The sequence below is a fragment of the Anopheles ziemanni genome, chromosome 3 (assembly GCF_943734765.1).
Source record: "Anopheles ziemanni chromosome 3, idAnoZiCoDA_A2_x.2, whole genome shotgun sequence".
Classification (NCBI taxonomy): Eukaryota; Metazoa; Arthropoda; class Insecta; order Diptera; family Culicidae; genus Anopheles; species Anopheles ziemanni.
In genome coordinates this window covers 54159673-54172377 of record NC_080706.1, presented here as the reverse complement: position 1 = coordinate 54172377, position 12705 = coordinate 54159673, and the positions used below count along the sequence as shown (strand labels likewise).

The 12705-nt window shown below is 42.6% G+C and overlaps 5 protein-coding genes across 5 annotated transcripts; 4 read left to right on the top strand and 1 right to left on the bottom strand.

Annotated features, from left to right (window-relative positions):
- Positions 1 to 176: 176 nt before the first annotated feature.
- Positions 177 to 1762, bottom strand: LOC131285012 (uncharacterized). Its single transcript, XM_058313873.1, has 2 exons — positions 1463 to 1762; positions 177 to 1394 (listed from the first exon to the last, which is right to left on the bottom strand). The coding sequence occupies exons 1-2, from the start codon at positions 1760 to 1762 to the stop codon at positions 177 to 179; spliced, it is 1518 nt and encodes a 505-aa protein (XP_058169856.1).
- A 258-nt stretch (positions 1763 to 2020) lies between these two features.
- LOC131285011 (serine palmitoyltransferase small subunit A) lies at positions 2021 to 3624 on the top strand. The gene is made up of 2 exons (XM_058313871.1): positions 2021 to 2171; positions 3199 to 3624. Exons 1-2 carry the CDS (start codon positions 2021 to 2023, stop codon positions 3360 to 3362), a joined length of 315 nt encoding a protein of 104 aa, XP_058169854.1. The 3' UTR covers positions 3363 to 3624.
- A 402-nt stretch (positions 3625 to 4026) lies between these two features.
- LOC131289782 (TELO2-interacting protein 1 homolog) lies at positions 4027 to 7289 on the top strand. The gene is made up of 4 exons (XM_058319093.1): positions 4027 to 4214; positions 4282 to 5124; positions 5183 to 6880; positions 6953 to 7289. Exons 1-4 carry the CDS (start codon positions 4027 to 4029, stop codon positions 7248 to 7250), a joined length of 3027 nt encoding a protein of 1008 aa, XP_058175076.1. The 3' UTR covers positions 7251 to 7289.
- Positions 7290 to 7329: 40 nt separating this feature from the next.
- LOC131285010 (uncharacterized) lies at positions 7330 to 9206 on the top strand. The gene has a single exon (XM_058313870.1). The coding sequence runs from the start codon at positions 7458 to 7460 to the stop codon at positions 9204 to 9206; it is 1749 nt and encodes a 582-aa protein (XP_058169853.1). The 5' UTR covers positions 7330 to 7457.
- Positions 9207 to 9713: 507 nt separating this feature from the next.
- Positions 9714 to 12124, top strand: LOC131289786 (serine/threonine-protein phosphatase 5). Its single transcript, XM_058319096.1, has 6 exons — positions 9714 to 9956; positions 10097 to 10486; positions 10569 to 10690; positions 10747 to 11468; positions 11546 to 11627; positions 11716 to 12124. Exons 1-6 carry the CDS (start codon positions 9818 to 9820, stop codon positions 11770 to 11772), a joined length of 1512 nt encoding a protein of 503 aa, XP_058175079.1. The 5' UTR covers positions 9714 to 9817; the 3' UTR covers positions 11773 to 12124.
- The last annotated feature ends 581 nt before the right edge of the window (positions 12125 to 12705 follow it).

Below are 12705 nucleotides of genomic sequence, written 5' to 3'. Positions count from 1 at the left end.
CGTTCGCATTACATCATTCATTCGACTGCATGATTCATAAACAAATGTAGCAGCAGCAGCAGCAGATTTAAAAAAGTTGAGCAGAGAAGAACTAAGAGAAGAAAGTAAAAAAAGAGCAATAAATATATTTTAAAACTGAAAACATTAGACGAGTGATATTTCTTTCATTCTTTGCTTCATTTCTTCTTCTTCGAGTTTCCCTTCGTGGGCTTTGGTGCCTTTACCGGTGGGTCGGTGGGATGACGGATCAGATATTTGCCTGCCATTGTTCTGGTGTCCACAGATCCCTTCTGAACTGCGAATGCGTCCATCAACGCCTCGATCAAAGCACGATCAAGTTTGACACGGAACTGTTTCACCGCAAGCAAAAACTCGTCCCGTGTGAGGATCGCATTTTCTTGCTCCCGAAACTGCAGCATAAGGTGACCAATGTCGCGCTTTAAATTCGCCTTCTTCGGTTTCATCGCCAGAAACCGGCAGCGTTCCAGCAGCATATCTTGCACATCCACCGGCCGAGGCGGATTGGCCAACAGAACGCCCTGGTAAACGAACTGTTTGGATGACGTTTTTCGCTTGAAAAACTCACACAACTTGGCGGTACGCTGTGAGACGAAATGGAATCGACCAAAGGACAATAGCACGAGGGACGCGTGACGCCCGGCGGTCCTTACGATTTCTTGTGAAGGCTCTTCTTCGAAAAAGTTACCTCCCAAACGAAGTTCCACTAGAGTTTCGCTTTTCTTAAGCATTCTTACGACGAACATCATCTCGTCGGTGGCGAGCAGGTTATGCTCCAGATTGAGACGTTTCAATTTCGACTGAGGAACCGCTTTCGCCAGTACTCGTCCAAAGTCTTCCCCCCGGATCCCATTCCAGGAAAGATCGAGACTCTCTAACACCTCATTACCGATTAAACCTTGCAGCAATGGAACGATCGATTGCGATTCGGGGTATAAGTGATTACCGGATAAGTTTAACTCTACCAGCGAACGTTGCACGGATAGAAATTTGCCCAAAGCGACACCACTGGCCATCCCAATATGATTCCAGCTGAGCTGAATATTTTCGATACAATCACTGTAAGCCATGGCGGTTAAGAAAAGAGATCCTCCTTTATCGGTTATCTGGCAATGGCTCGCTTCGAAGCTGCGCACTCCAGAGTTGGACAACGCGTCACCTAGGATACCGACACAGTCGTCGTCCAGCGTGTTGAAAGAAACCGAAAGGTGGACTATGGTTTGAAACTCTTGCAGGACATTTCCAAGAACCTGCGCCAACGAACGATTGAATAACCGATTCCGGCACAGACGCAATTCCGTCAAACATTGCGGGCGAATTCGGTTCAGCAATGTATCGAGTGCTATTTGCACGTGCAAATTTGTGTAGCCACACCCCTGAAAAAGAACATAATGACAATGAGATCTTAATTCAAACTAAAATGAGTAGCAACTGTTTATCACACATTGAAGTCTAGTTTGATAATTTCCGATGGCTGTAGCTCGGCTGCTTTCAACAAACTTTCTATACAGGTGAAGCGCGTCGTTCCAAACGCGTGCGATCGCGAACGATACCACTCGATATTAGAGACTTGATGTGCCGCAGAGCCATCGGGCTCCGAAGCAAGCTGGTTCAGGGGATTTTCTGGACGGACAAATTCTTCTGAATCGTCTACGACCGTCACTTGCGAACTAATTCGAAACGGACACGCCTGGTAACAAACTGGAGATTTATCGTCTAAAGTTACTTCTAATTTGGATGACATTTTTTTTTTTTGGTCAAGCCGAACGCCAGCTATCTATGAATATCAAACCTACTAGATTAAGCGATATCTCCATACGCCCATTTCATAATCCAACATTCCGAGACAAGCGTGCACATAAATCGCGTGTTTTATTTGCGGATGGCAACGGATTTATCCCTGATAAGATAGGTTTTCCTAGACGGACCAACGTGCTCTTCGGGGGGTAACTTACGGTCTGCAAATTGTACACAAATCAGTTGAAAAGTGAAATCTGTAACGATGGTACAACAAAGCAGTTACCTACAACCCTCGACAATGGATTCCAATGGCTGGAGAGAAACCTGGAAGAAACGTTGGGATTTATTTTACCTAAAATGGCAGATTTACAGCATGACATATTTCCTTGAACCATGGGAAAAATGTCTAGTCAGTATCCTTTACAACATTTATTCTTTGAACTACTAACCTGAACCAGATTTATGGTGTTCAATTTTCGAAGCAGTTATTAAAAATATTCAAAACATGAACAAAATTCGTTTTAGCAGTGCGTGAAATAAGCCCTCTGTCGTACAAATCACGCGATCTATGAAGACGTCAACAATCACTAGGCACCTTGTTATGGTTTTTCTACTTCTTTTTTTCTTTATCGTTGCTGATTGATCAATCCATCTCGGCATCTCGGAAACCAACTTCGCTACTTGTGGGATCATAAATTGAATAACGTGTGATGTGTTTTAAGCAATATTGCTATAACAAATGGACAATGATGAAATGAACTCTCGGAAAACATAGTTACAAAAGTTGTGTTCAATGAAGTATGGTTGCACTGTACTGTGATAAAGTGTGCGTAGACATCTGAACAAAACGCACAACAACAGATCGTGATAAACATATCCAAAAAATATGTTGATAACACCAACAATATGATATAACTCGTGTATGTTTCCTAGCTGTGTTATAAGTATTCTCAATAACGCCGCGTCACCTAGTGTCGACTCTTATCACAACCTTCATTGACCCGTACGACAGGCAACCCCTTCGTATTTAGGCAACTTCGAATATCAACTCAAATCTACTGTCTATTGCGTACATATATAGCATCGATAAGGAAGCCCGGACAGATTAGGGCCTTACGAAATATTATTACTCAGTACGACGCGTAGGAAAGCCTCGTTCTGAATCACATTTTTTCTGGCTTATGCCACAGTGTTTTGGTCAGTTGCTAGTGCTGGTTGATAGTTTTGTTGGCTTCAGAAATGTTTCGCAAGATATGGAACTCCGTGTCTGGCGTGTACCTTCTATACGAGTTGAACACCTGCATCTACATGCTTGATCCATGGGAAAAGCGCTTTGTCAGTATCCTTTTGAGATGGTGCTAAAATAAACTTCTAACATGGAAGACATTCAACTGTTATCATCTATATCCCCTCATGTTTCCTTAACCAAACCTTTCGTAGATGCCTTTATTTTCGCCATTCTAGGACTTCTCATCTTCTCCAGCTACGCGTTCCTGCCAGATTACACCCGCAAGCTAGTGTACGCTTTCCTGCCGGGCGCCCACTCGTCGCTGTCCGATCTCGACCTGGACCATCAACAATCAATGGAGTTAAAGATACACTGAACCCGTATTCCATTTCAAACCCGTTGTGATACGTCCAGCCAAGAACCATAGCACCGACATCCTAGAAAATAGGCAACGTGCTGAGCACAAAAGACGGTTGGCTTTTATAATCAATAGTTTTCAAAGGCGCGGATCTAACTGCGCTACGGTTTGCATTTAATCTTTGGACAATGTTTACTAGAAAACCTCTAAAGCGGAACGCTAATGATATGAAAGATTTCCACAACGGTTTATGTTTAGAAATTTGGTGTGCTACGCATAATTTATGTACAAAACTAACTTGAAGTAAAATTTAATTTTATATATTGACGATTCGCTGTTCGAAGTTCTTTTAAAAAATCCGAAATTTTTGAACTAACAAAAGTAAAGTAATTTTAGTTTTGCATGAAATGTACTCTATATATTAAAAACATAGATGATATGTATTACAATGTATTCCACTATCATTCTACCGCGCCGTGTTAAGAACAGTAAGGTTTGTTTTGGAACAATTAGGTAAAAATATTACCCTTCAAAAATTTGACAGTATCGCTTAGCCCGATCCGAATCCGTCAAATAGGATTCAATCCTTAAGAATTTGCCAAGAGATCGATGCTTCGATTCTGCCAACACTAGTTCGTATCATTTAGTAAACAAAGCAAATGATCCCGTAAACATCGTAGCGATGGAGAATCTTTCTGAAATTTTCACTAAAATTAAACCTCTTTTCGATGCCGTTGTTCGGAAACCCACAGCTGAAAGTATCATCAGCTTAAATGGTTATCTCAAGCAAGTCGACGAACCGAGTGTGCAAATTATGCAAAACGTATTTCTACAACAGCTGGTCATTCTTGTCGATACAATACAGGGAGAGTAAGTTACCAAAATTTCGTATTTATCTTAATGTAAATGGCTGCAAATTTTGTTGCTTCATTTCCAGAAATCAAAACGAGTCGAAAACCTATCTTCTTGAGTGTATCGCCACAATCCTACAGAAAGGCCGGTTATCCAAAGCAATCGGCATGAAAACTACCCTATTGGTGGCGGTGAAACTGATCTACGATGCACAAACCGGAACCATACGCCCGAATCTTTCCGAAGAGTATAAGCTAGCGGCTCTGAAGGTGATTTCGCTTGTCACACGCCGGATACAGTCGGAACTGATTGAGGAAGTGTACGTAAAGGACAATTTAAAACTGATATCCCAGGCCATATTTGTTTGTGTCAATATTGTTAAAACCGAACGGTATCGAAAACTTCGTTTCCAAGCAGTGGATTCTATTCTCTCGGTGCTGCAGGTACACGACGATTTCGATTTCAACGACATCGTGGTGCGTTGTCAGGTGGCAGAACTGCTGTTCATCGCTCTGCCCCGAATAATAGCCACATTCATTAGTATCATCAATGGAGACGAAAAACAAGGGACGGCGGTTTACCGTATCGCTATCAAGGCGTTGGGGAGAACGCTAAGCCTCATCTTCGAGGACTATTCCAAGCAGGAAACAAACGAAGATTTCAACAATGAGCAGTTTCGAAAACTAGCCCAAAGTATCGGTACAGCAAACAACCAAAACGTAAACATATTAGGATTGGGACTACGGGAAAAGCACGAAAAATCGAAATATTTCAACGAAACCGTGAGGACCCGCCAGTGGCTGCTAGAGGCGGACAAGCAGGTCGAAAAGGCACTTCACAAAATTCTGCACCTTAGAGGCCACGAGGAGGAACTTATTCGATTGGAATTTGCCAAAATGAACTGTGAGCTGCTGAAAAACTGTACCTAGTAAGTATCGCACATAAGAAAAGTCGTGTTGTTATATAAATTTAAAATATTCTTTCAGTAACATGCCCAGCTGCACGGTACATTTTCTTCAATCAGTAATAGCAATGACCCACGACGAATCCGAGCGTGTTCGCAAAATATGCTTAGAATGCCGAAAGTCGGTGGCACACTTTACGATCTCAATTGCCGGCAATCGAATGGACGAACTGTTTTTCGATGCGCTGAACAAAATGCCTCGCACAATCTACCGGGGTGAAGAGCGGGAGCAGATAGCTAGCTTTCAACTAATTACCGGCTATCTAAACTTCTTTTCCGAACCGCAGCTAACGGATATATTTGCGAGCCCGAACATTTTGGAACAGTTTATTCTTACCTTGCTGGCCGCGGCAGAACTCGACGGTGTGGATGAGCTTATTCGTCGCGAGTACGTTTCCTATCGGTTTGAGTACGAGGATGGCTTCCGCATGCAGAAAGAAAAAAAAGAATCACGTTGGATTGTGTTGAAAAATGTCCAATCATCGCGGGCTAGGAGGGCATATTTGGATCTAATACATGCACTGCACAACCACGCACCAGCGTTGAACACTGTGACGCTCTATATTTTGGACGATTTCTTCACTACAAGAATGAACAGCAATGGTTATCTGTTTATCTTGTGCGAATTAATTCCTGATAGTGCCGAAATGGACCAGCAACGAATGGAAGTGTTTAAAAATATTCTCTCTGAGATGTTACAACCACACCATTGGTTTTTGGAGCTGGACGAAAATGACAATATACTCGACCAGAAGTATAACGCTCTTCACGTTTGTCTTGTGCTGCGCATCATTTCCAAGTTTGCCCTGCTTCTGAGGGAAAATTTCCGCTGGTATATGTATGATGCGCTGCGAGCGATACTGCAATGCTCCGGTAGCACACTGAATTGCATAAATGAGTCAGCGGAAATGGCACTGGACACCGTGGCAAACGCACTGGGAATGCCAAACATTCAGGCATTGCTGCATGAAAATCTCGATTACATTTCGCAACATGTGACCCGTTGCTTGCGGCGTTCCGAGCAACTGCGCGATGGTCTTTCCATACTGGAATCCGTGTTACGCTTCGTACCGTATGAATCGTCCGATGTGCTGGAATCGACAGTCACTCCAATCGTCATAAACATTCTCGATAGTTACTCGCAGTACGGTGAACGGAACGCGATCGTATGCCTACGGGTGCTCCAAATATTCATTCACTCAATAAGGCTCCGCTATCACGAGGATAGCGCTATTCCGCGCGAAGATGATGCGGAAAGTAAAGAAATGAACAATCTTTCTGAACAAATCAAACGGCTAGAAAGCCTGCTAGCAAGCGAAGTTTCTAACGATCCGGAGGTGTTCGAAGTACATGATACTGACAACGCCTTCAACGAAGCAGAAGATCCCAACGGAACGGAAGAGGATCCCTCGGATGCCAAAGTGGAAGATGAAATGATACCTCCGCACATCAATATCGCGTTGCGCATTCTATCCGTTAACTACAAGTACCTCTCCTCGTCGAACGATGCGGAACGAATACTTTCGCTGTCCACCATTAACGAAGGAATTTACATCCTTCAACGGTACGAAAATCAATTGCTTCCATTGGTGCACAACATTTGGTACAACTTAACGGAAAGGTTCACCGATCGAAATCCTGCTGTCGTGAGCAATGCGTTCGATTTGTTGGTCACGCTGGCACGGCTCTCGCATGACTTTATCCGTCAAAGATCACTTGCGTAAGTATTAAGCACATATTAGCTATTGATTATTTATAATAATCATTTTTCTTATTTTTATACCGTACGCAGAGACGTATTTCCGAACATCTACAAGTTTATGACCGACCACTGGGATGCCGATGCCAGCGCGCATCAGGTGTACAAAATGCAGTGTAAATTTTTTGCATCCATCGCCGATTTGATACGTGATCTTCGTATAGGCGAGAAACAGTTGGACCAAGCGCTGGAAGTTGTTCGAATGTATCTGGAGAAAAGCGAACGAAGAGAGCTGAAAAAAAGGGCTGCCGATTGCTTGAAGCAGATGCGAAAGCTTGATTCCCTAGCTGTGTTTTTAAAGTGTAGGTGTACTATGAAGTATCTTCAGTAAAATCAATCCACTACGTTCAATTAAAGTAGCCATCGAGTTGCAATAAACACATCAAGATTTGATTGGACGAAGAAGCTTCTAGACTACAAGCTCAAGGCAAATATTCGGTTTGTATTCGATTGAATAATAACATGGAATTCATATTATATTGCCAATAATTATCTTCTGATCGTTTTTCGGTGTCACTCGTAGCTTAAGCGAATTACTATGGAAAAGCAATCCTTACCAAATCTCATGCGTAATTCGAAAATCAAGCCACCCAGCATCAGTAGCAAGAATTTGGCCATTGTATACGAAAAAACTCGATTGCTCCGGACAGTTTTAGAGAGGGAGATAACGAGACGTGTTGAGGACCCCATCCAGCGTGGTTTTTCTTCTGTTGCAGGTCATTCGCGGATACTGCCGGAAGTACCGTTGGAAGTGAGGAAAAAACTAAACTTTACCGGCTTAGATGAATCCAAGAAAGATACCAACGTTTCCTTGGGAATATTACAATCAGAAGATTTGGACAATTTTCAACACAGTTCCCCAAACACAACTCAACGCTCTGAGAACATTTCCGATGGCATACTGAACGCTTCACAAATGCGGTACGGCAGTTTCGAAGATAAAAGTGCCAATTTAAACGCGGATTATTTGCTAAAACGGCTACAGGACCAACTAGTCTTGCACAATACATTAGTTGATGCGTCCGAAAAGTTTCCGAAATCACCATCCGTTGAAAATCTCGTGAAACAGTGCGTAAAAGGAACCAAGGCTCTAGAGGACCTCAAGCAGCGAGTGGCACGATATAAAACATTAAAAAGGACGATGAATGTGTCGCTGGCGGAAGTACCTAGGATCATTCGTAGTGCGATTGAATGCACCGACGAGTTGAATGAATTATCCGAGCAAATAATGCAATTTTCTGGTGGCTCAAATTCAGATCTTTTCAATAGAAGTTCTTTAACAAATCAGGCAATTAAGGACGCATCGTTACGCCTGAAGGAAATAGAACGCCAATGGGCAAACGTCCCATTCCCCGAAGAGGACGATGCATCGCTGGGGCTTGTGCATGAGTCGGAAATGCATTCTACAGACAGTTTTTTGCAGAACGTATCCAAGCCTCTGGACGACGTCTTTGAGAGCGTTAACCAATCAATTGAAGAAGTGCTGAAAACTCCAAATACCGCCAGCCTGAGCGCATTGAAAACCAAACTTAAAGATTGCCACAGCTTCCTTCACACCTTAACATCGGATCAGTCACAGTTGATCGATGAAACACTTCCTTCATTTGCGGAACCATTTGAAGAAAGCGAACTTTCGTTGTTGACCAAGGTTACCGATGAGCTAAATAGGTCCTATAAGTCTGAAGTGGAGGCGTTTTTAGAAATTATGAAAAGCCCAGAAAAGGAACGTTTCTTTCACATTTCCAAACAAACGATCAATAATCTTTCAATACTACGCGATGAAGCAAATGAGATGCTGCAAAGACTAGATAGCTCTAACAAGGAGCAGAAACGTGAGCAGCTTGTTAAAAGATTTGAAAATTTGCGGGCTGCTGCTAAGGAATGTTCTGGAGAGCAAAAACGTGACCAGCTTACAAACCTACGGGATACTGCTTCAAAAGGTTTTACTTCCATTTTATTGAAGGATTATTTAGACGAGGATGATTTTTTCGCGGAAACGAAAAGCTCAAATAAATCATATGCTACAGTTGGGAAACGAACAGTTCAATTTTCCGAACACTCGAATTCAGAAGCTGATCATGCGAGACCGATTGAAACCCGTCTTGAATTATTCTTGACGGAGTTGTACGACTTTCAGGAGAAAGTTTTACATTCCAATACAATGCAGAACGACCACGAAGGTATGAAGATTATAGAGAAGAAACTGGATAATCTCATGGAGCAAATCTCGGTTCTTGTAAAAATTCTACGGTCCAAAGAAGAGTCAACTCAAGAAAACATTTATTAAATCTGAAATTTAAAATATCTAATAATATGTTATGATATTTGGTGTAACAGTGATCATAATCTTGTTTCTTTGGAAATTAAAAGGGTGAGATTATGATCTTAATTATCGTACGAAATCGAGATAAAACGAGATTGAAATACAGAATAAACGGACCGAGAGTCAAATCAAATCCTTGCAGGGACTCAAATCTTTAAATTCAAATCCTTTCAAGATCCGGATCATCGAATCTGAATCCCAATCCATCAAACAGACAAGAGACGATCGTCTTATATATAAGCCATTCAATACAAGTCGGGAAATCGTTTATCCCAATCAAATCACTACTCATAACTCGTTTGTTCCGTAATAAAAACATGGCACACATTTCCAATTACCGAATCAATCGAGCCTCAAGCAAGTCAAATCTAAGTCAATCCTTTGGAATCCGACGACTCGAATGTTCGAATCATCCGCTGTGCCAACTCTAACCGGGAGATTAACCTGTCAAAACCTCGCAAAACACACATTTCGCCGAAACAAGTGCGGTATATTCCGTTTCGTTGTTCCATTTTTGTTACTCTGCATTTTAACTAGTTTATTATTTGCAAAGTCGGCTCAAAGTTGCTCCAAGAATGTCGTCAACAACCGAAGAAACCAATCACAAGACCGCAGCACCCGCGGCAACAGCAGCGGTAGGAGAAAATGCACCGGAAAATCCACTGCAAGCAAAAGCAGACGAACTCGGTGTTCTCGGCAATGAGTTTTTCAAAGGTAGGTTTCATCTAATATATCGAATGTCTACCGAAGGAACCAACAAATAAGGCTTAGAAACCGGTTAGAAACACGGCAATTTGATTGGTTTCGTATCAAACATCTATCTGCATTGTCTTGTGGCTTTCTCCCCACACTAGAACAAAACTATGAGCGAGCAATTGCTCTGTACACTGAAGCCATTGAAACTTGCCCAAACGAACGCTTCTACGCAAATCGAAGTTTTGCTCACTTCCGGACGGAATCGTACGGCTATGCGCTATCCGATGCGGATAAGGCCATCGGATTGAAGAATAGCTACACCAAAGCGTATTACCGGCGAGCGGCTGCACTGATGGCCCTCGGGCGGTTCAAGAAAGCGCTGGCAGATTTGGAATTCGTAGCCAAACGGTGCCCGAGTTCAAAGGATGCGCAGGACAAGTACACGGAGTGTAAAAAAATGGTCAACAAGATAGCGTTCGAAAAGGCCATCTCTGTGCAGCACCAGGAGAAGAGTGTGGCAAAGATGTGCAGGGACTTGGAATTTGTCTGTAAGTACATTTTTAATTCAATACCACGATTCGATATTCTGACAGCAGTTGGATAATGAACAACTTTCGTTTACTCTTGCAGCCATAGAAAACGACTACAATGGTCCGAAGTTGGAAAACGGCAAAGTGACCTTGGAGTTTATGAAAAGTTTACTAGAGTGGTACAAGAATCAAAACAAACTGCACAAGAACTTTGCATATAGGGTAAGCGAATCTGTATTCACCAGAGAGGGAAAAAACTTAACAAAATGAATTTTTAGATCCTTTGTGATATGGAAGCATTGCTAAAGACGCAGCCATCGCTGGTGGAAATTACGGTGCCGGATGATGCAAAGTTCACCGTGTGCGGTGACATCCACGGTCAATTCTACGATTTGCTCAATATATTCGAAATCAACGGACTGCCTTCGACCACCAATCCCTACCTGTTCAACGGAGATTTCGTAGACCGGGGCTCGTTCTCAGTGGAGTGCATTTTTACCCTGTTCGGTTTCAAGCTACTTTATCCGAACCACTTCTTCCTGTCACGCGGCAACCATGAAAGCTTCAACATGAACCAACTGTACGGCTTTACCGGCGAGGTGGTGTCCAAGTACTCGCAAAACATGGCCGACATGTTTACGCTCGTGTACAATTGGCTGCCGCTGTGCCATCTGATCAACAAGAAAGTCCTGGTTATGCACGGTGGGCTGTTCTCGAAGGATAAAGTGTCACTGGACGATCTTCGGGCAATCGATCGAAACTGCCAGCCGCCGGAGGAGGGCCTGATGTGCGAACTGCTGTGGTCCGATCCGCAGCCGCAACCGGGCCGTGTACCGTCCAAACGTGGCGTTGGAATTCACTTCGGGCCGGATGTGACAGATGAGTTCTTGAAGTTCAACAATTTGGACTATATCATTCGCAGCCACGAGGTAAAAGCGGAAGGCTATGAGGTTGATCATGATGGAAAGTGTATTACCGTCTTCTCGGCACCCAACTACTGGTAAGTACGGTCCAGGAGCAAAAAATCTCTCAAGTCGGAGAATCTTCAACGACTTGTTTCTTTATTTACCCTCATAGCGACCAAATGAAAAATCTGGGTGCCTTCATCACACTGAAGGGTAATGATTTGAAACCAAAATTCACTACTTACAAGGAAGTGGTAAGTGTTACAGGCTGATAAGCCTTCTTCCATCCCGAAAGCTTATTGCATAACAACACGACATATCTTATCTTGCTTTTCTTTACAGCCACATCCATCGGTGCGCCCGATGGCATACGCTAGTCCGCTGTCCCTGATGGCATAAGACAGCGATTGGTAGTTTTAGCGGTCCGGGCATTGAATGTATTTCCCTTTTAACCTTCGCCTATATTACCCATCAGTTTACTTTACGGCGTGCTTATATTGCATTATAGGAATGGAGCTACGGACGTGAGTGAACCGGTGGCGATATTTTATGTTATTCTTTCGGTTAATGTTTTGTTGGTTTAGCAAGCGAATCCTCAAGATTCCTCGTCCAGCAAAAGATGAACAGATTGGCTTCTGAAAAGTACAACCATCGTTTTGTTCAACAAGATTCAACACAAAGAACAAAACGCAAAACGTCGTTGTCCAGTTTCCTTAAAACTTGAATTCGATCAGCTGACAGCAGTAACAACTAAAAACAAGAGCAAAGAATTATTGAGAAAACTCGCTAAAGAATTGTAGGGAAGATGATTGCGGGAACTATAGTGTGTAGAAAAATAAAGCATATTTAGATTCAATGATCTGTTTAGCGGTATATGTTTGTCTTGAATGATGGATCGTGTTGTTTGATTTAAATTCCAATTCATTATCAGGTGGTCCAAGTTCGCCCATCATACTGAACTTTGACAGTAGCAAACACGTGACCGCGTGAGAAACCTAAAAAAAGCTGAGAAAAGGTTTCTTTGTCAATTTTTGAATAACAACTTTTGACATCGATTTGTTTTTTCTTTTGAGAAAGTTGTTAAGACGATTCCAAAGCTTTTGGTTGAGCTTTCAATTTCGCTTGTTTTTTTGAGAACGTTTCTCGCGATATCTAGAGAATAGAGAGAAGAACGGTTCTTTTATCGTTTTTATACAGCCTTTCTCAATATATTCTGGGAACATTGCATACTTTTCTGTAATCGGCGTAGTATGATGTAGGCGGCAAGTGATCCTTCAATAGCTATCATTTTCTCGTAATCGCGGTTTCAAAAGGACACAAAAGAAAAACGTA

Bases quoted from the DNA above. Each gene is read 5' to 3' on its own strand.
- LOC131285012 (XM_058313873.1), bottom strand. From the start codon at position 1,762: ATGTCATCCAAATTAGAAGTAACTTTAGACGATAAATCTCCAGTTTGT. The intron at 1,395-1,462 runs GTGTGATAAACA...GTTCTTTTTCAG, and splicing joins TTATCAAACTAGACTTCAAT to GGGTGTGGCTACACAAATTT.
- LOC131285011 (XM_058313871.1), top strand. From the start codon at position 2,021: ATGGTACAACAAAGCAGTTACCTACAACCCTCGACAATGGATTCCAAT. The intron at 2,172-3,198 runs GTATCCTTTACA...AACCTTTCGTAG, and splicing joins ATGGGAAAAATGTCTAGTCA to ATGCCTTTATTTTCGCCATT.
- LOC131289782 (XM_058319093.1), top strand. From the start codon at position 4,027: ATGGAGAATCTTTCTGAAATTTTCACTAAAATTAAACCTCTTTTCGAT. The intron at 5,125-5,182 runs GTAAGTATCGCA...ATATTCTTTCAG, and splicing joins CTGCTGAAAAACTGTACCTA to TAACATGCCCAGCTGCACGG. The intron at 6,881-6,952 runs GTAAGTATTAAG...TACCGTACGCAG, and splicing joins ATCCGTCAAAGATCACTTGC to AGACGTATTTCCGAACATCT.
- LOC131285010 (XM_058313870.1), top strand. From the start codon at position 7,458: ATGGAAAAGCAATCCTTACCAAATCTCATGCGTAATTCGAAAATCAAG.
- LOC131289786 (XM_058319096.1), top strand. From the start codon at position 9,818: ATGTCGTCAACAACCGAAGAAACCAATCACAAGACCGCAGCACCCGCG. The intron at 10,487-10,568 runs GTAAGTACATTT...TTACTCTTGCAG, and splicing joins CAGGGACTTGGAATTTGTCT to CCATAGAAAACGACTACAAT. The intron at 11,628-11,715 runs GTAAGTGTTACA...TTTTCTTTACAG, and splicing joins TCACTACTTACAAGGAAGTG to CCACATCCATCGGTGCGCCC.